This window comes from Dysidea avara, chromosome 7, assembly GCF_963678975.1.
Source record: "Dysidea avara chromosome 7, odDysAvar1.4, whole genome shotgun sequence".
Lineage (NCBI taxonomy): Eukaryota > Metazoa > Porifera > Demospongiae > Dictyoceratida > Dysideidae > Dysidea > Dysidea avara.
Window position 1 is genome coordinate 27,930,692 of NC_089278.1, and position 26,194 is coordinate 27,956,885.

Here is a 26,194-nt window from a genome sequence, read left to right on the forward strand (position 1 = left end):
AACAAAGTAAATTGAAACTAAAGTCACTTTATTACTAAACAGACGTAATGTTTAGTGGCCATGAGAATTTTCTTTGTCATGAAATCACCCAACAGTGTTTACCCTGCACCTTCAAGTGCATTAAACACCTCTACATAAATTCAATTACTGTTTCAGTGATTTTTATTGCATTTAATGTGTTGTTAAGGCATTAAACATTGCTGTAAAATTCTAGAAAGGTACGTAGCATCCAACTGTGAAATGTGTTCATTTATGAGTACATACTGTAGTAACTGGATAGGCTTAGTGATTACCATGCCTCACAATACAACCCACCCACTTTAAAGTGTCTCCTCAGCATTGAAATCGGGTCACTACTGCTGACCCGGATAGCAATCTGGGTCAGACCCGAATATGACCCGGATGTAACCTGAAAGTGAGGCATGCACCAAGACCTACATTTTGAGTGTTCAACTAGCACATTAAGCACAATGGTGTCTATAATTAACAATGTTAGTCACTGGGCATAGCTCCACTTACGTTGCAGAAAGCAGAATACATTTCTTGTAAGTGGGTGTGGCTTTGTTATACCTAGCACACTGTAAACACAAACAATGTAACACATTACCAATATAAAAAGGGCGTGGCTCACAAAAGAAACTGGCCTAGACCGCATCTCGTATGACAACTGATTAGTGGGCATGGCTCCACATAAGCCTACAGGCAGCCGTGAGTATGGTTTTGTGCATACCTATAGACTTTAATATCACCAATAAATGGGCGTGGCTGCATGTATGGTTGCAGAAAGTCACGTCCGATAAATGAGCGTGGCTCACAAAAGAAGCTGGGTTCCATCAGGATGATGCTCACAATGTCCAAACTATGTTGTGACCTAAAGCAGCTGCTACTACTGTACATGTGCTAGGGAGTTAGAAACCAGTAAGCAATCTTTTAAGAACCACCCTGATTCATCATGTGTTATATAGTTGTACAACGGAAACGAGTGCTCTGCGTGATATAAATGCATGAGCGTGAGGGCTGTCAGGCCCGGAGGCAAGTGCATTTATACAGGCAGAGCACGAATGTACGCTGTAGAACTAATATGTACCACTCACCTAATAGGTGGGGAGAGTCTCACAAGACAGCTGTAACACTTATAAAGGCCAGGTTTATAACATCGATTGTGGGTAACCAAGCCGAACGTTTTGATGACGTTCCCTCTACAGTACTGCAGCCACCTGAGATAAAGCTAGTACACTATGGCTTATATCACTAACCTGCATTCGCTGTTCGATTCTCATCATGTAGTGCTCAGCATTCCAGCGTGATCACTCAGTCGCCATATAGACTAAGCGCCAGACTAATCGCAATAGTGATTTCTTGAGCGAAAAAAAATCAGCTAATAGACGGTTTAAGTAAACAAAACCAAACTACAAAATGATACTAGTCTAATTCTTACTATCCACACTGGCTAAACTCGAATCTGGTGGCATGACAAAAACTGGTTACCACAATCAAATGTAATGGTGACCATTATTTAGAATATAATAGTTTTATTGAGTCATTGTCAAAGTGGACTACAGTTTAACCTGGGCTCAGATAGTACCAAACTAGTAAGGAGTATAAGTATGTTTATATATATGCAGAATAGAGTTGTGGCCACCTCGTTGTCTTTTTAGATCGCTATTGGCTGCTTGGTAAACATTATACGTATTGGTGACGCTATGACCCAAAATTGACCTTTACATGTCAGGCTATAAAAGAATTCCAGAGATCTGTGAGGTTCCTTTCCACCTATTAGGTGAGGTTTCGTAGTGGTCTGGGCTGCCGGCACTTGTGCATTGCTGCACAAAACCGCAGCTAGTGCAATATCTGTAAATTGCACTGCAGTCAGTGCATTAAAACTTATTATGCAGTCTACAAAACCGCAAACAGTGCATTATAGGTTATAATGAACTCCCTGCGGTCTGCAGCAGTGCAATATACAAATTATGGCACTGGTGGTGCCTTTGAACTGCCCACACAAAGTGGTACATTGTACATATGTATACACATAACACCAAATATGATGATTAAAAAATTACCGCACTATTTTTGGCAGAATATTAACCAAATAATGTGTGTAACAATTTCTGATTTAATGGAATGCTTCAAACTAAAATAATACTCAACTAGAACTGTAAAGGCACATAAAATAATAATAGCAAATCAAATACTTGTAGATCAAATTATCTTTGAAAGAAATTGTTGTCTTGACAAATTGTCTACTGTTTAGAAGCAATTAATTTACACACATAATAATTGAAGTGTTTACATACACATCAACCAACACCAACTAATGGATAATCATCTGATCAACAACAATGATATTAACTTTAAACATGAGATGTCCAATAAGAGATATTAATTGTAACTACAACCATCACTTGCGTATATTACACTAAAGTGTGTTAGTGGTACATCAAAACACTTTATTATTATACAAACAGTTTATACTTACTATGTTTACTGTATTCACATCTACACCATCGCTGAGTAGTAGTAGCTGAACTATTTCTGTACTACCTCCTCTAACAGCATAAACTAATACACTATCCCCTTCCTGTGGTAATAAAACACATCAACATCACTATTATACCAACTATACCATCTACACCATACACTACTATCACCTACTACCTATACACACTACAAGTTACATCAACACCAGTGTGTGTATGGTTCTTGTGATATAACAATAGTTCACATGGGCCCATGGATGGTTAGTAGTTTGAGACCAGACAAGCGTCAGGACAAGTGGTCACCACACAGTTGATTATTTATTTTATTATTACTGGACAGACAGAATCACTGATATGTCCAGGGGACCAGCCCGGAGTATGTTACAAAAATCAATAGTTACAACATTTAATCATGTAATTTAACTAAAAATTGTTCAACACTGGGAGATTTGATTGTTTCAACATGTAAGTTATTCCAATAATTCATTGTTCTGGGAAAAAGCTGAATTTTGTATGAATTGGCTCTTACTATAAAGGAGTGAATCAGATGTTGGTGGTGTGTAGGATATAAGGTGGTGGAAATATGTGACCGGGCCTGCAAAAATAGGGCATGTGGGCACATGACTTTTACCTACTTTTTTCAAAGTTTCATCACTCATAACATGTTGTACTATTATGCTATGGCACTGCAATTTTCAGCTCTTAGTAAGCATTTAATTGACATCAGGATGCAAGTTACAGAATGGAAATATACTATTCCAATACTGAGATATGACCTGTAGAGTGATGGAGTGTAGTTTGTGCCCACATGCCCGGTTTTCGCAGGCCCGGTCATATTTGGAGAAATCTTCAAGGCCAAAGGATCATTAATAGAACAATTTTAGTCTTGAAATCATATGTCGATGTGATAAGGCAGGCCACTTAAGGTCTTCAAGCATAGCTGTAACACTACTATTCCAGTTGTAGCTGGTTAGTGTTGAGAAAGCAGATTGGACATCACACATAACACAGTACAAGAGTATAGCTGGTGTGAGTGGAATGAACAGGAAACTTCTACACAATAAGTTTCATATACACCATGGCACTTGCTTTGCCTCTTCAAGCAACTAGGTCAAAAACACTGTACAATAAATTAGACCACGTAGGGTATTTATTGTAACTAATTAGCCCTTTAACTACTTGTCCACATATATGCACATAGACAATCAGACAGTTAATAAATAATAGTTGTGGTGGTGTGAATGTCAACATTACAGAAAGGGAAAATAGCAAACTCTAAAGTTCAGTATAACCAGCCTAAGCAAACAACAACTACGTAGCTGGTTACAAAGATGTCCTACACTCCATAGAACTATTCCATATAGTTTACTTATAGTGTCACAACTGGCTTTCTTCATGATTTAGCTACCCTAGTTTTGGTGTTGCCCATGCATACACCGTATGTACTTATTCTGTCATCTCCACCTGTATACCCACCCATGTATAACAATTGTGAACAGGCCTGTGATAATGGGTCATGTGGACACAAACTACATCCCACCACATAACAGGTCATATCTCAATACTACAATAGAATATTTCCACTCTGTAACTTGTATTATTTAGTCAAGTAAATGTTCAATGAGGACTGAAAATTGCATGGCAATATGTCACTATCATTTTAACACCAGTTACCTTTTTAATGAATGTCACACAGTGAAACACAATTTACATCTAAGTACACATTAGTACATTACTCACATTGTCAATATGGTTGATGTTTGCTTCTTTTTCTAATAATTGTTTGAACACACCCACATGTCCATTAGCAGCTGCATTTTGAAGAGGACTCTGTCCACTCTATAAAGGAATAACATGTCATAACTGTATAGTGATACTATAATGTATAGAGATTAAAATACTTGTACAATCAAATACACTTTCACACTAGTAAACAATGACACACTCGTACGTACATGTACACAAGTACAAAAACAACAAACACTCAACACTACAGTATACTACTGTAATCATCAGTCATGATTTCACCGGTTTCATGAAAATTTTTAAAATTGAACTTCTAATAGAACAGTCAACAAATAAATCAAGTACCTTGAAACTAAAGTCATTTTATTACTGAAGAGATGTAATGTTTAGTGGCCATGAGAATTCCTTTTGTCACTCAACAATTCTTGTCCTGCACCTTCAAGTGCATTAAGCACCTCTACATAAATTCAATTACTGTCTCAGTGATTTTTATTGCATTTAATGTGTTGTTAAGGCATTAAACATTGCTGTAAAATTCTAGAAAGGTACGTAGCATCCAACTGTGAAACGTGTTCATTTAAGAGTACATAGTAACTGGATAGGCTTAGTGATTACCATGCCTCACAGTACAACCCACCCACTTTAAAGTGTCTCCTCAGCATTGAAATCGAGTCACTACTGCTGACCCGGATAGCAATCTGGGTCAGACCCGAATATGACCCGGATATAACCTGAAAGTGAGGCATGCACCAAGACCTACATTTTGAGTGTTCAACTAGCACATTAAGCACAATGGTGTCTATAATTAACTACGTTAGTCAGTGGCATGGTTCCATGTAAATTTGTGAAAAGCAAAATATGTTTCCTGCAAGTTGGTGTGGCTTTGCATATACCTAACACACCGTAATCACAAACATTACCCATATATAAAGGGCATGGCACACAAAAGAAGCTAGCCTAGACTGTATCTCATAAGACAATCGATTAGTGGGTATGGCTCCACATAAGCTTGCAGGAAGCCATGAGAATAATTTCGTGCATACCTATAAACCTTAATATCACCAATAAATGGGGCGTGGCTGCACATATGGCTGCAGACAGTCACGTCCGATAAGTGGTTGTGGCTCACGATCCATCAAGACTTGACTATGATGTGTTTACACATCCATACTGTCCAACCAATTAATTTAGTTCGCATGTGATCCAATTTGGGTCAGACCTGTAAAGCAGGTTAGACAATGTGACCTGGTTGACTTGGATAACCTGAGTAACCTGACCTAGTTTCAATACTGGTCTCCATCCTCCGTCACAATGTTATGACCTAAAGCAGCTGCTATACTACATTTACATGTTCTAGGGAGTTAGAAACCAGTAAACAATCTTTTAAGAACCACCCTGGCTCATCATGAAATGTACCATACGTATACACATAACACCAAATATGGTGATTAAGAAATTAGCTGTACTTATTTTTGACAGAATATTAACCCAAAAATGTATGAAACAATTTCTGATTTAATGGAATACTTCAAACTAAAATAAAACTCAACTAGAACTGTAAGGACACTTATAGAATTTTGCGTGGGCGAGATCAAAGTAAAAAGTGTACTTTAAATTTCATAAAGTACACTCTCAGCCTGCCAAAAGCTTCATCGACCACAAAGAGTACTTTATTGCACCGCAAAGAGTGCTTTATTCGTTCAATAAAGCACTCTATGTGGGCAATAAAGCACAGTTGCCCATGTGCTCTAGTGTAGGCTAATAGCCTACGGGGCTCACGCCAGTACGACTAATCACCCAAGCCGGTGAAGGCTGATAGCCTTGCCGCGCTAAGTGATCAATCACCCCAGCCAATACAAGTTATACCAGTGGATTGCTTTTATAGAGATACCTAAATGCTTCAATGATGGGTGGGAGAAGGTAATGTTGCTGTTACGTACGATTGTTAATGTAAATGGACAAGTCCTGGAGATATCAAGTCAAATACTGTACATAAAATAGCAAGTCAAATACTTGTGAGACCAAACTGCCTTTGAAAGAAATTGTTGTCTTGACAAATTTTTTACTGTTTAGAAGCAATTAATTTAGACACATAAAAAATTGAAGTATTTACATACACATCAACCATCACCCAAAAATGGATAATCACCTGATCAACAAAAATGATAATAACTTTAAACATGAGATGTCCAATAAGTGATATTAATTGTAACTACAACCATCACTTGTGTATATTACACTAAAGTGTGTTAGTGGTACATCAAAACACTTTATTATTATACAAACAGTTTATACTTACTTTGTCTACTGTATTCACATCTACACCATCACTGAGTAGTAGTAGCTGAACTATTTCTGTACTACCTCCTCTAGCAGCATCAGTTAATACACTATTCCCATACTGTGGTAATAAAACACATCAACATCACTATTATACTAGCTATACCATCTACACCATACACTACTATCACCTACTACCTATACACACTACAAGTTACATCAATTCCAGTGTGTGTATGGTTCTTGTGATATAACATTAGCTCACATGGGCCCATGGATGGTTAATAGTTTGAGACTAGACAAGTGTCAGGACAAGTGTCAGGACAAGTGGTCACCACACAGTTGGTTAGTGTTGAGGAAGTAGATTGGACACCATTCATACAGCTGGTATGAGTGCATAGTCAGCTAATGTAAAACAACAAATGTTAGCAATTTGCTAAAAATTTGTAGTTGAAATACTCACTGTCCTATAACTTGGTTTACTGACAAATTTCTACTGCACTGTTGCATGCAAGGTTGTACGTATATGCTGCATGCTGATAGAACATTGGGTGTGCATGCTTTGTTGAAATGTCTGTGTGGATTGAGTCACTGCGTGCATCTAAAGTAGGCTAGGTACCTGCCTGGTCACTTTCACAATTGAAGCCCTGGATCAGGTCTGACCTGCTTTATAGACTATCCACATGTGTAATGGATCAATTAGTTTGTGTGGAAGTATATTAGCCTAGTTCAGCTGCAGCCCAGTTTCTTTCGTAAGCCATGCCAACTTATTCAGATCACGTGTTTCTGTTGCAGGCATATATGGAGCCTCACCCATTTATCAATGCGTATGCACAATTCCACTATCTGCAAGTTTACTTGGATTAATGCCCACTGAATTAGCACAAATTCTAGTCTAGTTTTGCAGCAGACAATTTCTGTTGTGAGCCACACCCACTGGCATGCACGGAGCCACATTAATTTATAAGTAAAGTATGTTTAAGTTTGGAAGCATACATGAAGCCACATGTAGCCTTTCAAGTTGATGAAAGTACCATATAGTAAAATGTTGAGACAAAGTAAGCTAGGCAATCATTCTAGTGTGTACTGAAGCACATACATTAAGAACTTCTATGATGGATGACATGTTTAGGTTGGTGGGTCATCTGGGTCAGTAACACGGACCTGGTTTAACCCTGATACATATCCAACCAAAGGAGTAATACAATATTTACTCACATACATCAACCAAATGATAACATACCTCATCAATAGCATTGATGTCTGCTCCTCTTTTAAGTAATCCTCTAAATACTTCGGGTTGCTTATAATAAGCAGCAATTCCAATTAATGTCTTCTCATACTAAATACACAAAGACAGTGACATGTATTAACACATCATGTAAAGTGTTATTAGATAACATGGAGACAGAGTAATAAGGAAAATATAAAAGCAATTAAACAAGGAGGGTTATTTACACCTACAGCTATACTAGTGGGCAATTAACCCCTACATGTTCTTCAGTCATAGCTGTACTATTGACAAGCTATAAGGATTAAATGTCCACCAGAAATAGATCAAGGGCAGAGGAGAAACCTTCATTTAAGGGGGACTGGGGTCTAGCTTGGTGATGCCATGGCCTAACTGTACATCGACGACCAAAAAAAACAAAAAAAAAACAACAACAACAACAAAAACAAAATAAAACAAAAAAGAGGTCACAACCTACTGGCAATAGTTGCCCTCCACCAACAATATCTCCCTATTTATAACTACACACGTAGCTTGCTACACTGCTCCTCTGAGGAATACTGTGACTGCTCTATTAGAGTATCTTGTTCTTGACTGCTCTATTAGTATCTCAAATTATTGATGCTATTGAGCTAGGCTCTCAATGACAGCTATAAATAATTTTAGGGGGAGGGGGGGAATAAGCCTCCCATAATCTTTTCCACAAGGGCTACAGCCACCCTTGCCACTCTTTCTCCGCTGCCCCTGGGATAGATGACATTTCTTGTTTCGTTGCTTTTTATTTCAATTTATGTTTCTTTTCCTTGTTTGTTTACTGTTTTGTTACATACGTAATATATGACTGGTGAACCAGTACACAATGGATCAAAGGAAGGGATGAAGCCAGACATGTGTAGTCTGATTGGTGGGCATCAGATTTGGTGAATCTACATAGTACATAAGCCTTATTCCAAATCACGTCGTGAATTGCAAATGGACACTCTATTTGAGGGGTGGTAATTATTTTGCGAATACTTGTAATTCTAAGCTCTCCAGAACTTTAGAAATATTTTCGTTGTAGTGCCTCTGCTTATTGGAGTTCAATCCATTCAACAGCATCATTTCCTAGTACATTGACTTGTCCTATCTTTGTTAATTACGCTAAATCTATATAATGAGCAAAGTAATTATGAGTGTTAAATTTGTAGCTATGTGTGTCCTGATCGTATTTATGGGTTGTGTAGTTATTATTATCTAAACCAAAACAGCTAAGCTGTAAAAAAGAGTGTGGCCCCCAGAAAGGCCAGGATGAAAAAAGATGTGAAATGCAAGGTGGCGGCAAAGAAATGGCTGTGATGGTAGGTTAATGGCAAAAATTTTAATTACGACAATTCAGGTGAATTTGGTGCCGAATCCTAGTCGAAGGAGGTAACACAAATTAACCTGAATTGTCATAATTAAAATTTTTGCCATTAACCTACCATCACAGCCATTTCTTTGCCGCCACCTTGCATTTCACATGTTTTTTCATCCCGGCCTTTTGGGGGGCGCACTCTTTTTTTACAGCTTGATACATTATTCTTTATTCTTCCTTGATGTATGTTCCCACCATATAAGATATACACTGAATATCTGCACAGTGTTGTTGTTGTTGTATCTTAAACATTAAAGCAGTCATATGCCTTTTCTGGTTCTAGCGAGTGTCTGCCTTCTGTACTTTTTATCACCAATTACATGGTTGTCTTCTTCATATAAGAAAAGAAACCATACCGAGGTATTAGAGGGGCACATTTAGACAACTTAAAGTTATCTGAAGCACTTTGTGTACTGTAAGAAGTAGGTACTATAGTGAGATTGAGATACTCTTGTACAGCAGTCACGGCCACACATGTACATTACACTGTAGCTGTGCTATAACTGAAGAAGTTAACAAACTAACAATTATTAGTGAAGTATTATTTCAGTGATAAAAAGTGGTGAGACAAGAAATACAAATGATGGTGGTTATTATAGCTACATAACACAATTCCTACTTTGGCATTGAACAGATAGTGGTAAGTGTAGGGAATTTCCCACATAGTAATAGCTACCATTAATATCAGTGTAAACAACTAGATGTTGTACAGCCACTTACCCATGGATAACCTGATGGTCCTCTTGTTTCAATTGTAAATTTCCCACTGTCTAACATTTTATTAATAGTTGTGATATCTCCATAACGAACTGCTTTAAGGAGTTGATCGTACTCATCCTGTAATAGATATCAATTTCATCAGTGATACCTATACTAGATATTATACAGGTGTATTAACCAGCTGAAGATTAGCCTTACATTTATGTACTTGGTTTCCTTAGTTTAGTATGCAATAGAATAAAATACTTGTTTGTATAATGTTTGACTGAATGTATTATCTCAGCATGATTACTAATTAAATATTTTTTGTAAGAAAAAGAAGCAGTCTAAAACAGACGACTGCCTAAGCAGAAAATATGACATTTGGTGGTTGGCAAATTTTCACTGAAGTCGTCAAATTTAAATATCTGGCTAGCTAAAGAGATTTAAAAAAAACCCAACAATCCAATGATTATTCTGATGAAGATAAAGCCAAAGATAGCTGTCTACTGAGTATGTTCCACAGCTGCAGCAAGACATTTCTCTAAATCTTTTTTTTTGTATGGCATCTGCAAGGCATTCTCCTACCCCTACTAATGTAGCTATCCCAGATTATTTACTGTGTACTCATGGTAACCTTGGCCTTAGATGCAGCTAAATATTCCTTCAGCTACCATGTATGAATGAGTCAGTCCAAACTGTAGGACAGTGCAGACAGCATGCAGTCAATTGTAGCTTGTCATCGGTGCTACCAAATTGCTACCAAATTGCTACCAAATTTAACCATTATTCTGACTATGTATTTGCTCTGTACCATATACAAAGAAAACACAAGGAGCTGCTGGTATATATATATGTTCCCACCATATAATATATACTGAATATCTACATGTTAATCAGTGTTGTTGTATCTTAAAACATTCTCTCTAAACCAGTGGATGGACAAACTCCAAATAAAAGTGTGCTTTAAACAAGTACAGAAAAAAATGGAATTTTCATGATCAACTAGAGTAGTGACCAACTCTACTGCGTATTTCCATATGGCATCTTGAGCACAGTAGGGATATAACACTTCTTATTGTGTTACTGTGATTTAATATCATGCACTACTCCAGCTTGTTTCAGTACTGTTTATCAATGTGCTATGGTCCCTACTCTAGTTGAAAATTCCAATTTTTAAACCAAGTGTGCCCACAGCCAGCCTTTGGCTGGCTGTGGGCGCATTGAATACAGCCGGCCTTGGACACAGCCAGCCGGCCAAAGGCCAGTTGGACCCAGCATTATGCCTGGTTTACTGAAATTGTTTTTGTAAAAGTGCGCGCACGTGTGCGTGTAACTATCTATCTACCTATCTACCTATGTTTGTCTATACGCACCCACTTGAGCAAAATCGTTGAATAATGGTAAAAGCAGCTTTCACGTAAGAAGTAAAAGCGAAATGAAGGTTGTACTAAACTTCCACACAGGTAAACATTGCTCTGAGATGGTTTCTATTAGGTAGTCTGAAATACGAGTGTGGCAACTCTCCTCACACTTTGTGAATTACCTTCACTTCAGGTTTTACAGGTGTTTAACAATTGAGAAATACAGTGCTAGCCTTTTAGACTACCAGGAATAGCCTATCCCTTCGATTTGTGAAGGGGGCGTGTCCCCTACGTACATGAATGAAAATGAAGAGCAGCTCTGAGGCTTTGCCAAGAGAATTTATGGGAAAATATACAATAGCCAAACTATATACAACAGTTTAGAAGATACTTTTGTATGTAATATGTTGTTAAAAGCAGTTTGTGTAACAAACGCTTCCTTAGCAATGCATAAAAACGTAATCGAAAAATTACAAACCGAAAACCTATTGATTAGCCAGCTGCATGGCACCTGGTTTTTAGAAGTAGCACAACATCAACTTGTTTATGTATTGTTTATTAACTTGTTTGTAAAATAAAATTATTATGACTGGTGGGTGAACCATGCATACCACATCAAAAGTAAAGAAATGGCGCTGCACCCCCAGCTTTCAATTATTGTTTGAAAAGTGAAATACCCATTACGCTCCGTTGTTAGCTATGTCCAACCCGTTACACAGCATTACAAATCAAGAACTTTTCAAAAAGCACCTCTGCAATCGAAGTAGTCACTATGAAAATTAAGGATCATTTCCATGACGAAGGGAAGCCATCTCGCATTACTATCAAATCGACATTTTTTTGCTGTCAACAAAGATAAATGGGACACAAATGAGGACACTGGTAATGAAGAATACATTGTATGCACTGCGGTATTCCAAAAGGCACGTGTCCAGCTGAAGCAATGTTGAACAGTGAAAAAATCAAGCCTGTTGCCTTAGCCGTTATCGAGTTATGCTTGTCTCAAGGCATCAGTTACTCAGTCAGTCAGTAGAAAATTTTGTTCAATTTAAAAAAATTCCATAGCAACTTGTTGAAAGCACTTCAGGTCAATATGAAAGCTATTTTAGGCTCAGTTTTACCTAACCAATGCTGCCTCATCGTTGTCAGGGAAAAGGTTTTTTTTGGATGATGTTACTATCATACCGTATGATAAACACTGGATGATGTTCACTTGTACACATCAGAGGTGTTATATGTTTATCATACAATATCACAGGAAAGATAATTGCTGATTAACTATCGCTGTCACATAGCAGCATTACAGGGTATGACGTAAGTGCTGTATGAGCTCCATACTGTATAGTAGCATAACTGAACAGTAGCAAAATTATTAAAAGACAGCTTTTGTACATTTCACTGCCCATATTCAGTGTTTAACAGTGGGCTGCAGGCTCCTGAACAGCCATTAATAACTGGCGAAACTCAATAAATCCAACCATATAATGTGCAAAAACGAAATTAAGTATACCAGTCCAGTAGTCCAGTCCACTGAATAGTAACACCCTCATCAACAACAACACTTTTCAAAGGATGTAATTAATGAAGGATTAATTAGTATGTATTTCATGTAGCCAGCTACTCATAAGGCCATGAAAAGTTATTTATATGTTTCTGGTTCCCTTCCTGGTTATTGTTTACTGAATGAACTGTGCAATCACCATACAGTATTCATGTCTTGTAAACACTCTTCCCTTTATAAAGATGCACTAACTTTATACATAGACTTTTTTTTCTCTATAAATCATGTAATGCTACGTCAAATACAGTGTATCACTGCCACATCAAAAAGTTACAAAAAGAAAACAAGCCTGGTGACCTGGTCAATTTTGGGGTCAGAAACATATAATTAACTTTGCATGGCCTAACATAGTTTCAACATCATAAAACATTGTTTGTAACTTTGTGATTCCCTTTGATGTCTGTGGTCACTATCCCAGATAGAAAGCTGTGGTGGGGGTACTAATTTATTAGTTAGGAACTGGTAATCTCACCTGTAGCTGTTTGCTACTTTTTAAACAAAAAATTGACACAGCCAAAAAACAAATAGCCTTACTACTAGCATACTCCCTGGTACAAGACAGACATATTGGTATTGATGGGATGGATGGAAACACTAACACTAAGACTGAAAGTGCAAAGCTTAATGGTTGTATCTCCAGTTTACCTACAGTATCTTATACCAATTCTTTACAGAGCATTTTAACATATCATTGGTGAAAACTATCACAACATCTCCCAGAAACTTGCTATACCAGTATGTCTTTAGAAACATGCTACACCCATACTTCAACACAGCATGACAACACTACTTCATACAGTAGTGACCTGATGTCAACTGGGAAACCAGCCCACCCAGCTGCAACGTCAACATTCTGAGGTAGCAGTAGCAAATGTCAACTGTTCATGTCTCACATAGTGGATATTAGTGATGCACCGATACCACTTTTTCACTACCGATCCAATGCAGATACATTTGAGGCCAGAAATGGCCGATACCAATCCGATACCGATACTTTGCCCCACAGGCATTTCTCACGAGAAACAGCTAGTAATTTAGCTTACTAAACTCATTTTGTTAATCCCATCAACTGCAGTTTGCTGGTTTTGTGGCTATCAATTACGCAAAGGTAAGTTTATGGCTTCAATGAATCTTATTTCGTGGCTTACTTCAGTTTCCACTGTACTAATAATGCTAGTAGCTGGCTTCTTTAAGGAATTCATGGCTTATAACAGCTTTTGCTCAACTCTATTCAATGCGCTATGTATGCCGCCATCTTGATAAGTAATTAAATGACGTCATTTAAAGTATGGGTTGGTATCGGACATTTTTAGCTTTACCAATACAAGTCCGATACCACCAAAATAGGGCCGATACCGATACTAGCATCACTAGCGGATATAATTGCCATATAGCCTCCTGAGGGTTACTAGTCCTTCCCCAGTAGGATTTGTCTGCACTGACTCATAGCACATGAGTAGTGCACAGGTGGCCCAGTGAGGTAGCCAGCAGCAGCCAAAGGCTTTGCTTTGCATGAGCGCATGTGTGCATGCATGTGTGCCATGTGTATAACGTCTCATTTCCAGGCTAATCTCTGTTAAACATTATTGTTTATACATGTTCTCCCAACAGCCAACATGTCTCCTCCCATATTAGTATAGCGGCACAACCAAAAAATTGTACACTTTTTCATAAAGCCATGAAACTTTCCACACAAATAGTAGTCCTCAATACATGTATTTTCAGATATAGTGCTATCGCTGATTTGACCTTTGGTGACCTTTACTGCCATTTTTGTGCAGAAAATCGATCATTTTTGTCTTTAATTCCCTGAGGCAGTAATTAACTTGTTAAAACATGGTACCAAACAAAAGATCTTGCTGATAGAAACAATTAACTTAGTTTTTATTTGAAGTCAATAAGTGATTTCATTCTTAAGTTATGAGTATTTTATTAGCTGCAAAATTTGATAAATTTATGCATAATTATCTGCCCACAGGTAATTCACACCTCAAGGGCAGTTAAATTTATCAAATTTTGCAGTTAGTAAAATGATCATAACTTTGTACTGAAATCTCCTATTGACTTCAAATAAAAACCAAGTTGTTTCTATCAGCAAGATCTTTATTTTAGTACCATGTTTTAACAAGTTGATTACTGCCTCAGGGAGTTAAAGACAAAAATGATAAACTTTCTGTACAAAATGGCCATAAAGGTCACCAAGGGTCAACTCAGCGATGGCACTATATTTAAAATTACATGTCATGAGGAGTACTATTTATGTGGAAAGTTTCATGGTTTTATGAAAAAATGCACGGTATTGCCAATTTTGGGGCTACGCCGCTATACTATATAAACACTACTGAAATATCAAAGTACAGTGACCTCAATAGTGTAAATAGTGTACTATACTAAATGTATGGCTTCACGATACCCATGGAAGGCACATGAACACTTATTAATTTATTTGCGAAATTAATACACTTAACAACCAGACTCTATCAACTGTCATCAGGTCTACACTATTGTTCACCTGGCCTTCTAGCTTAAACATTTCCTTTAATTCATCACTATCCTCTAATTCATCACTATCCTCTAATTCATCACTATCTTCTAATTCATCACTATTCTCTAATTCTGTTACTTCATCATCCTTCCTGTCTCCCAGGAACATTTCAGCATTCATTTCCTGTTATGAACAAAAACACTGTCAAAATTCTGTATAGAGTAAACCACAAGAACTGTAATAGTTTGAGTGTAAGTGCCTTATGTGAATCGATCAGTGCTGTGATTGATAAGGAATTGTGTATTCCTTTGTTAACACCAACAAATAAACGGTCTAAACTTGCAAAGTTATTTCATAGGTACATTACAAATAACATTTGGAACGTCACCCAATGTGTGTACATATAAATATGTAGTTTTTCGGGCCTAATTATAGTGGCCTCATGTATAACATACTGTTATATCATACAAAAAATTACATTGCTAACTTCTATTGCTAAGAAGTGTATTTTCTGTTGGTTGAGCATTGCGAATTAGATGGAAAATAACCTCTTTCCAGAATACACAATGCAAGCGCATGTGCTGGCACATGCAAGGGGGTATATAAATAGTGTGTGTGAACACGTGTTCTCAATTCTATGCTGTCATTTCCAAGTGTAGGCTACCTCCCACCCACCCTCCCACTGTGATTTTCCTGACTTATTGGTAGACCATGATGAAAGGCAGGGATGGCGGTCAAGAGAATGGACTTTGTTTTGCACGCAGTTGTTTTCGTGCAATTTTTGGGGGTGGTATGCACATGGTTTTTTCCGGGCAGACAGATAAAAATAAAATAATAAAAAAGCTGCTTATCTGGTTTTTTTCCCTTGGTCTCACTTGGGCACAGAGATTCCTAAATTAACTGCACTGTGCAGGCTCCCACCCTCTTAGGTTACATGCTGACTTGTATATTTAAGGCTATTGTGCACAATTTTGCTGTTGTAAGTATGCCAACGAGCTTGCTATTTATAAGTGTGTGTTTTGGTTTTCATAGTGTATATGAACTGGTAGCCACAATTGGCAGCTACACATGCCCAGTGTTGTTGGGGGTTATTGCGTGTATGAGGAAGGAGGTAGTACAGTACTTGGCTACAAAGCAAACTAAGAGAGTGTGATAAGAATACTACAATAGTGTGAAGGTGCTAACTTCATCACTGACACTTGGTACATTACAGCCTTTGGATATGTGTAACAAACGTTCAGCGGTGGCGAATACAATGAACAAAGATTCAACTCCATATGCCATTCTATCAATAAGTTATGATGGTTTATGTAAGCGCCTGTAGATTATTTTCTCGATGTCTTATGTATTGATTTATTCGTTCATCCAGCTGTCTACTGCTGTATTTCCCACACTGCTTAACTTATGAAGCTGACACTTAGTCAGTCCATTCCTCTGTCCCTGTAGACAACAAAGAACCAATAAAATGAATTTTGATAAGTGTGCGCATATCAACGGTTTTAGGTGGAGCATACCAAGAGCTGGCACAACTGTGTAAGACCATGCCTATAGGCATTACAAGCTGAAGAACTGTATCCATGAGCTTAAGTTATGAAATATAAGCTTACACCCAATGGAACATGTGATGTGCGGCAGTCCTTGAAAGAGAGACTGAAACTTTGCCTTAAGGATTTAGTATGCTATATGTAGTGTGTACACATGTATTTTCTTTCATTGTGACATTTACACATTTGCTAAGGATTTTCATCTATCTTCTGTAAATTGCTAAATCCTCACCTGATTCAGATTTTATCACAAAACAGAAGATACATAAGGGTTAAACTGACAGGGGACGGAGCTCAAATTGGGAAAAGACTACATGTAGTTAACCTTGGTTGTATATACCAGAAGAAGGAGATCAGTCATACAGTTTTTAAGGCAACCATTGTATTGCAATTATTAAAAAGCTGGAAAAATATGATTCACTAGTGCTGTCTCTTGCTGATATTAAAAATGAAGTGGAGTCTATACCACATATTAAGAATCTGTTTCAACACAGACTATTACCTTGGAGACTGGAAGTTTTTAGCGACTATAACTTGCATTGATAGTGCTAGTGTAATTATATTTGTATCTGGTGTAAGTGCCCTGCCACCACGACTCTAATAAAGTGGTCAATATTAGAACCCAAATCAGGTGCACACACTATTGAAGAAAGCAATAAACTAGGAACAAAGCATGGTAAGGTATTTGTGACCGAATCTTGGAAGACAGGGCTCAAAATAATGTTCAAGAATCAGCCAATTTCCGGTCAATATTGTATCATATTGACTGCTTAATTTATTGTATTGTGGCTGGATAAATCAGAATGCTATTGCAAGTTTAACAGCAGGTTAAACAGGGTTAACTAGCATGGCAGGTCCAAAATGCTTGCTCAGGCTCTAAACCTGTCTGACTACCCCCCTTGGTAGCATTCCTATCATTTACGCACTCACTTCAAAGCAATCCCAAGGTGTGCAAGCTCATTCGAGTAAACATGATTCAGGATTTGTTGTTCAATTCAAGCTCGGTGATACCAGGAAAGATGCATAGCGAAGAAGCCTCCAACTCCGTTCCTTCGGTTCCTGTTCCCACTTCCTCGTCACCAGAAGCCACTGCTCCAACCTCCGGAACACCTCCAGTTGCAGTTTCATCTCCATCATTGCAAACACTGTCGACCTCTACTGTGCAACAGTTAGCTACTGCGGTGGCGGACTTGATCCAGTCTCGCTGTATTCCGAGCAGCAACCCGCTGGCAGCAACAGACCCTGTCGCTACTTCCGGCATCCTCACCGGCTTCCACACCATCTACTTCCGATAAGTCATCCCAGAAACCATATTTGCACGCATCTTTATAGGTGACAACGAGAATGGGCAGCTGGGCACCCAAAAATAGCCAGCATTTTCAAAGTGACAATACGTCACGTGCTACTCTAGTGCTCGGAGGTGGTAGACGTTAAATCCCACCTCCAAAGACCTTGATGCCATCGTCGTCGCACAAGCTGGTAGACGCCAGAGTCTCTGTAAGGCTGGTAGATGCGTAGTCTCAGCCAAGCAGGTAGACGTGCAGTCCCGGCAGCGAATGTAGGAATGCACATCAAGGCTCCCCGTTGCCTGGCAAATTGGCTACAGCCGCTCAGGCTCGCATATCCCACAAGGATGAATAAGCAGATTGTCTTGCCTTATCCCACAGGTACACAAGGAGGAGGCATTGGGTTCCACTTGCCAGTGGACCCACTCCTGTCCTCTGGGCCATCCCTACCCTCGTTAGGGTCTCTAGTCGAAGATGAACCACCTTACACTTCAACTAGTGGCAGCTCTACAGTAATCAACGAGGGTCTACCACCCATCCCAACAAAACTTGTTGAGCGGATACGGAAATGGGAATATGTGGATTTGGCTCAACTACTGGATGACTACCGACAGCCTGAGGGATACACACTTCAACCATCTACTGGGGGACAGATCTTAGTTTTAGACCAGGATCAGGTGCAGTGCTGCCGAAAGCAAATCACAGATATTTTCACTTGGCTAAAGGCCTTTTCAAGTTATATGGCAGTATTGACTTCTTGTGATTCAACCACTTCAGCTCAAACCACTGGTTTAGCAGCCCACCTCCATCTTATCTTACAATTGTCCCAAGAACTAGGCCCCCAGTGGATGAAGTATGACATTGACTATCGCCAGTGGGCGGCAGCACGCAAAGTGTGACAGTGGGGAGAACTGAACTTCACCATATATGGGCATTGCCTGTCTGCTCAACAGCGTTTCTCAGGTACGTCATCTCACTCAAGACCGACTCAATTTCCGGGTAACAGGAAATCATCCAACCCAAACTCCAAAGAGGCATGTTTCCGATGTAATTTCCGAGGATGATGTGACAGAGCAAGCTGCCCATACTCACATTCATGTTGACTTTGTGGAGGGCCTCACTCGGCGTCGTCCTGCTCCACAGCTCCAAAACGTTCAAAGTAGCGGAGTACTCCATGAACAGTGACTGTAGTTCCTATAGTCTTGATTATTAACACATCTGATTCATTTGTTACATAGTTGTAAGAGGGCATGATCTTGCAGGCTCAAGACTGCCCGATATTTTAGTTGTACACAAGTTATTACACTTTATGATCAGTTAATCGTTGAAATATGTGGTGGGGCTTGGACATGACACTTATGGGTTGCCCAGCCTAGAAGTCACCTGGTATCCTCCTGTTGGATAAAAATAAAATAAAAGATCTACATGATTCACACACCCATACATTAGATCCTACTCTATGCATACATATCATGCCTTAGGTTAAAGTTAGATGCTCCCAATAATATTCATCTGAAAACTTCTAATAGGAGGAGGCCAGGTGAGACCCACTTCCACCCTCTTGGGTGTGATCTAATTGTGGGTACTTGTTTCTTTGTAGACCTGGATCTTCATTCCAGTGGCTTGCTGAGGGGCAACTCATATGAGTACATGGAAGACCTGCTGGCACTGGACTCGTACAGACCACTTGCCACAGCTAACGTTCCAGAATTCATACTGGACTACAATGCCCAATTCTCGCTGAACCAGCCTGAGTGGGCAGTCCTTCTTACAGATCACCCAGATCACTCATTTGTTGCGTACATTCTGAGAGGAATACAGGAGGGTTTCCGTGTTGGCTTCAACAGACAACACCAGCTGGGTACTTCCCCTGGCAATAGGCCATCCTTAGTTCCTAATATTATCACAGAACACCTGTGGAGAGAACTATCTCTGGGTCGTATGATCAAACTCCCACCTTACATTTGCCCCCACAACTTACACACTAGCCCGATTGGAATAATCCCTAAGAAAAACAAACCAGGGAAATGGCGTTTGATTGTCGACTTTTCATCACCAGATAGTGGCAGTGTCAATGATGGCATCTCTACATCCCTAGCATCACTATCGTATTCCTCAGTAGACCACCTAGCAGCACTTGTGCTTAAAGTGGGTAGAGGGGCATTTCTAGTGAAAGCTGACATCAAGGAGGCATACAGAATGATTAAGGTGCATAACCAAGACTGCCATCTCCTAAGTGTGAAATGGGAGAATTCAATCTTCATATACCAGGCCTTACCATTTGGCCTATGTTCTGCCCCAAATATCTTCTCAGTGGTAGCTGACGCAATTCAGTGGATTCTTCTAAACCAAGGGATTCCCAATTTACTCCACTACCTGGATGACTTCATCCTGGTTGCCAAAAACCACTCAGAGGCCATAATCCAGAAAAATACTTTAACAACAGCCTGGGAAAAGTTGGGGGTACCCATGGAGGTCTCAAAACTAGAGTGATCCTCTCAAACCCTCAAATTCTTGGGAATTGAAGTTGACACAGTTAACTTTCAACTACGTCTTCCGGAAGATAAACTATCTCAGCTGAAGAAGGAACTGGCCAGTCTTATCCTAGCAAGGACTGTGTCCAAGGGTGACTTGGAGAGCCTAGTGGGGTTGTTACAATTTGCAACCAAGGTCATCCGGCCTGGCCACCCCTTCTTGAGGCGACTATATTCAGCCCAAAACATCGGCAAATTACCCACTCACAACATACGCCTAAACCTCTCCACCATGGCTGACATTCTGTGGTGGCATCTCTTCATCTCCACCTGGAATGGGATATCAATGCTATGGGACTTGGGGAAACAATCGGCTGATATCACGTTGACCTCAGATGCCTCAGGCTCATGGGGATATGGAGCATACTGTCAGAACAGGTGGTTCCACTTCAAATGGAGTACACCCGACTGATGCACCTCCCTATCGCCACTAAAGAGATGATACCAATTGTCATCTCAGCTGCTATCTATGGTAGCCAATGGACTGGGAAAATAGTTCACTTCCGTACTGATAACATGGCAGTAGTGCATGTAGTGCATTCTCTGTTTTGCAAAGATAGTCACCTAATGCACTTAATAAGACTACTCGTATTTTTTGCCTCATACCATAATTTTTGGTTCTTTGCCTCCCATATTGCAGGGATACACAATACAACAGCTGATGCTCTATCTCGCAATAATTTGCACACTTTCTTTTTACAGACACCTTTGGCTTCCCGCACTCCATCAAGAATCCCTCCACCTCTATTAACCATCGTCTCCCAAAACATCACATGGACATCCATAAGCTGGACAAAGCTGTTCGTCACTATTTTACAGCAGCTTTAGCAACCTCTTCTCATAAAACGTACAAGGCAGCAGAACACCGCTACAGTCAATTTTGTCAAGACTTCAGCATTATACCCTTCTATACATCAGAATGTATCTTGTGCTATTTTGCTACATGCTTAGCTGAGCAGGGTCTGGCTCACAGCACTGTGAAGACTTATTTGTCAGGGGTTCGCCAAGTTCAAGTAGCAATGGAATTTGGTGACCCAAATGTGGGTCAGATGCCTCGGCTCAGGCAAATACTCAGAGGCATAGCTGTGGAGGCTGGTAAACGAGGTAAAGCGCCAAGAGCTCGTCTTCCAATTACCCCTACAATCCTACGAAAGATGAAAGCAGAATGGTGCATTGAAAAGGAGGGCCCATCCTACAAGTCCTCTCTGCTCTGGGCAGCCTCTACTACCAACTTTTTCTCCTTCTGCAGGTCAGGAGAGCTCACAGTACCACGAGGTAATGACTATGACCCAAATACCCATCTGTCTCTTGGGGACCTTCAAGCAGATCACAAGTCACAACCTACTACAATCTCCTTACTAATCAAGCAGTCAAAGACAGACCAAACTAGGAAAGGGGTAACAGTGGTCATCAGTAAGACAGGCGATGAACTTTGCCCAGTGTCAGCCCTCCTACACTACCTGGCACTAAAAGGAAACAAGCCTGGCCCTCTGTTCCAGTGGGAAGATGGTTCTCCTCTGTCCAAGCCAAGATTTGTGAAGGAGGTTAGGGCAGCTCTCACTGCTGCCAAGCTTCCCGCTCAGAAGTTCACGGGGCATAGTTTCCGCAGAGGGGCAGCAACAACTGCAGCAATGGCAGGTATCCAAGACTCCACAATCCAAACTCTAGGCAGATGGAAAAGCTCTGCATATCTTCTGTACTTCAAGATTCATCCAAAAGCATTGGCTCAAGTCTCTCCAGTACTCTCCGGATGTTCATTCTAAACAGCATTGACAACTTCTAATATTCACCTGTACACATGCTGCCATCTTGTATTGTTTCTATATACTAGTCATGGTAATATCTCAACTTACCCCCTGGTAACTGGGGATAAATAAGCAGATAAGTGATCTCTCATTCCTCTCGTGTGGTATAGTTTTCTTTTCTTTATATTTTCTAGCCGGGGTTAACTGATCATTTGCTTTGGTGGGTAATGGTCTAATGGGCACGGTGCTCTCATATAGTTTGGGGATAAAACTGATGTGCCATGGCTAGCACATCCTATGTGGCTGGGTTATCCCCAAAATGTCTGTCAGTAGTTTACAGGAACTATTCAAGCCTGAAACACTATCAGGACATGCTTACATGTTAGACAAGACTTTCATCACAAGCTTGTCCGGGCATTCCAATCAGGCTCACAGGTTCCTTTCCTAATCCATTTCGAGCACCACAAGAGGCCCATAATCCCATCACCCTTGTAGTCATATCCTCCTTTAGCTGTCCTGTCTCTAGTTAAACAGCTATATACACTACTGCTGGAGAGCAGCCTTACAAAGGCAGCAGTATTTTAAACTGTTTGTTTGTGGTTTGTGGCCACAAGCTTTACCTAGTCAACACAGAGAGTTTTTGAACACCAGCCTACTTGTTATGAATGTGCGAAATGTATTAAAACCAAAACTGGTTAGACGGTCTACAAATGATAGATTCCTATATGTATAGTTCATTTGCATGCAAAATTAATTAATAGCTTTCGCTATGTCTTAAAATTGAGACACAGTAGATTGTTGTTAAAAATGTGCGTTATTACTTTAGCACCATCTTAATGGGAGCCATGAAATAGTGTGTAACATTATTTGTGACCGGATTTGCAAAAAGGGGTCTTCCACACACATCCAATTCTATAAACGTGGAGGACCATACATTAGCAAGCAAGTAACACATTAACCTGAAATTTTCTCCATCCACCAAGCTATGTTGGTACTCACTACTGACTAAATCTCAAGTCAAAAGCCTTTCCCAATCTGAAGTTATGAGTTGTTAAAATTGGTAAATTGGATGTGTGTGGAAGACCCCTTTTTGTAAATCCGGTCACATTTTATTACATAGTTACATTCTTTTGGCATGACTACATCTTTAGGGTACCAATACATTTTTATGTTTTGGCAGGACAAAATCTATGTTGTAGGCAGTTTGACAGTACACTCAAAAAAATTACTGGGAGCCCTGGAAGATCACCCTTATGGGCATATTTGACACATTAAATTAACACAGCATTATATTCCTACCCATTTAAGGGTAGAATAAACCAGATACCTTAAATTACAAGAATAATAGTTTTCTGCTATTTTCAGTAACACGTTACCATATGGGGGGAAGTTTTGATGGGCTAAATTTTTGCAGATTTCACGGTCTTGCCAAAAACCACAACAAAAGTTTCACCTGCTTTGCTAAACAATGTGGAAAGTCCCATCATCTTTTGTGGGCCACACCCACTTATTTAGATGTGCAGCACTGTCTGTAGCTAGTCATACATGGAGCCACACCCATTTTATTTATTTAAAGATGTTATAGTGTAAAAAGCAGTGACAGACAAAAGGTTGTACGATGACATAATCTAGCTATATTTATGCACTGATGGAACACTGGCATTTGTAGGGTCAATATCAGGAAAATCAATGTAAAGCAAATATTTTTGAAGTGCTTCTGCGTACCATAATACTGCATCAAGTAATCACTACCCAAAATATTAGTCATTCAATACCTGAAAAAGAATAATGGGGTGATTTTTCTGTACAGCTGGTTTATGAATGTAAAAATTAAATTACCTCCTAAAAACTTACTTTAGCATCTGAAAGGAACTTATTTTACCATCCCTGGATATATTAATGGTTTAGTCCTCAAACTAGGGCTGAGCGATACTGCTATTTTAGTATCATGATAGATACTAAAGCCACTATTCACGATACTGAATAGTTCACGATACTGAATAGTTCACGATACTTACACATAAGTCAATCTACATAGTGTATAGCTCAGCATTCCTGCAGGAAGCCTTTACCAAACTAACCATTATCATCCTTGTTTACAGTAACAGTTATTGTAACACATGCTTTGAGGTTATGTTATGGTGTTCACACCTTTCTACAGGGATAAGAAAGTGGGTAGGCTTTATCACTTACAAGGATTCTTAGCTAAGTACTGCATAACAAATGGATTTTTAATGACAGTAAATGTATAGGAATGGTATCACGATAGTTAATAACAAAATATTGCGATATCGATACTTTCAAAATATCGCGATATATCGTTAAAACGATAATATCGCTCAGCCCTACCTCAAACTATCTATTTTTATCATTGCTTGATTGATAAGTTCAAGTTGACATCACATTTCTTTTGCCCTACAAAAATGGCTGGCAATTTGTACGTGCGTCGCATTTTTATGACCACACCTCTTCGACAAGGAGGAACGGCTACAGCTGATTGTTTGGTCTAGTGCCGCTCGCCCCTTCACAAATAGTAAGGTTCTGGTGAAATACAAATACCAAATCATTTCAAAAGGAATTCAATTGGTACAGCACATGTAACTGCTTGTTACGTCAGATGATTACACTTCAGTTTGAACAAAAGCATTGCGTTGCCAAGGTGATTACTGTGTGAACGTCATTGGCACGCATTAATTGGCTACCGCCGAATCTGGGCGGTAGAAATGATTTAGTATCTGTATTTTACCAGAACCTTACTTTTTGCGAAGGCGGCGCCAGACTACCGATTGTTGTGAGTTAATAATCAATCAATCGTTAAACACGCGTACGTCTATATTAAATACGACACTTGACCGGTTTCTGGGCCTCAGAAAACCCTCTGGAGCCGCCCCTGGATCTACAGGTGCAAACCCTTACAAATACAAATTCTGGTGCACTCTAGACCTTGTTGTCATGTAGTCTTCGGGGGAGACTACGCTCGCTACCTTTACATGTATGATCCGACTAGCATCACAAACGCTCGCGCGAGATTATAACCATTATTAACACAATCTAGGATATGACGCATAAAACCTTCACTTACTTGCAAGTTCGACATGCCAGAAGTAGAAGTGAAGTAAGTACACAACTTCTAATACATAGTTCTTGCGCGACAACAAAAACAAGTGAAATCACGTGCATAGGATTTCGACCAATCAAATCGATTTATTTTTGAACTTCAAACTATAATTACCACACGTGACTTCCGCTTTAAATTTTGTCGACGAGCAAGAACCCGTGTAGGGGTGTTACTAAAAGGAGGAATGGGAAATTAGGAAACGGGAAATAGGAAATGGGAAACGGAGTATTTCTCTATAGTGGATTTTTGTCGTATCAGCGATATTGCTAGCAAGTGAGGGAGTCAGTGATGGTGCAAGCTGGACATATAGCCAAGTACATGGTCAAAACTTAGTATTTCAATCCATTGTTTGGCATTCTAGTGTTTGCTAGTAGTTAGTTAGGTAGTGTTAGACTGACTGGCAATGAGTAAGACTGATTGAAAGCAGCTTTCAAGTGTTCTCAGTACAGCATTGTGCAAACTCAGCCTCATTCTTCTGTCATGTGATCTCATATTTGTGTACCTCCTGCTGTGATTATTATTGTGTGATTACTCTACCCAGGATCACAAGTTCTCCTGTAATCAGCTTGTTATGTGCATGCAGTCTTGTTTTTCTTTGTATTTGTAATTGTATAGCTAGCTACATATTCCTTTGTTGGTTTTTCAGTGTACTGTGTATGTAGCTACTTGTTCACTCTGGTAAGGAAGAACTGATTACTGTGAGGTTAAATCAATAATTAATCCTGTCA

At 39.4% G+C, this 26,194-nt stretch overlaps 1 protein-coding gene across 2 annotated transcripts in view; it reads right to left on the minus strand.

Moving 5' to 3' along the window:
* LOC136259667 (uncharacterized) overlaps positions 1-25,565 on the minus strand; it is an 84,821-nt gene extending 59,256 nt beyond the window's left edge. For both annotated transcript variants that reach the window (XM_066053167.1, XM_066053166.1), the window contains exons 1-7: positions 25,431-25,565; positions 15,267-15,422; positions 9,851-9,967; positions 7,750-7,848; positions 6,526-6,627; positions 4,221-4,319; positions 2,480-2,581 (exon numbers count right to left, since the gene is read on the minus strand). In XM_066053167.1, coding sequence (XP_065909239.1) covers positions 2,480-2,581; positions 4,221-4,319; positions 6,526-6,627; positions 7,750-7,848; positions 9,851-9,967; positions 15,267-15,422; positions 25,431-25,445 — 690 coding nt within the window. In that variant the 5' untranslated portion in view covers positions 25,446-25,565. The remainder of the gene's footprint in view (positions 1-2,479; positions 2,582-4,220; positions 4,320-6,525; positions 6,628-7,749; positions 7,849-9,850; positions 9,968-15,266; positions 15,423-25,430) is intronic.
* Positions 25,566-26,194: the final 629 nt, after the last annotated feature.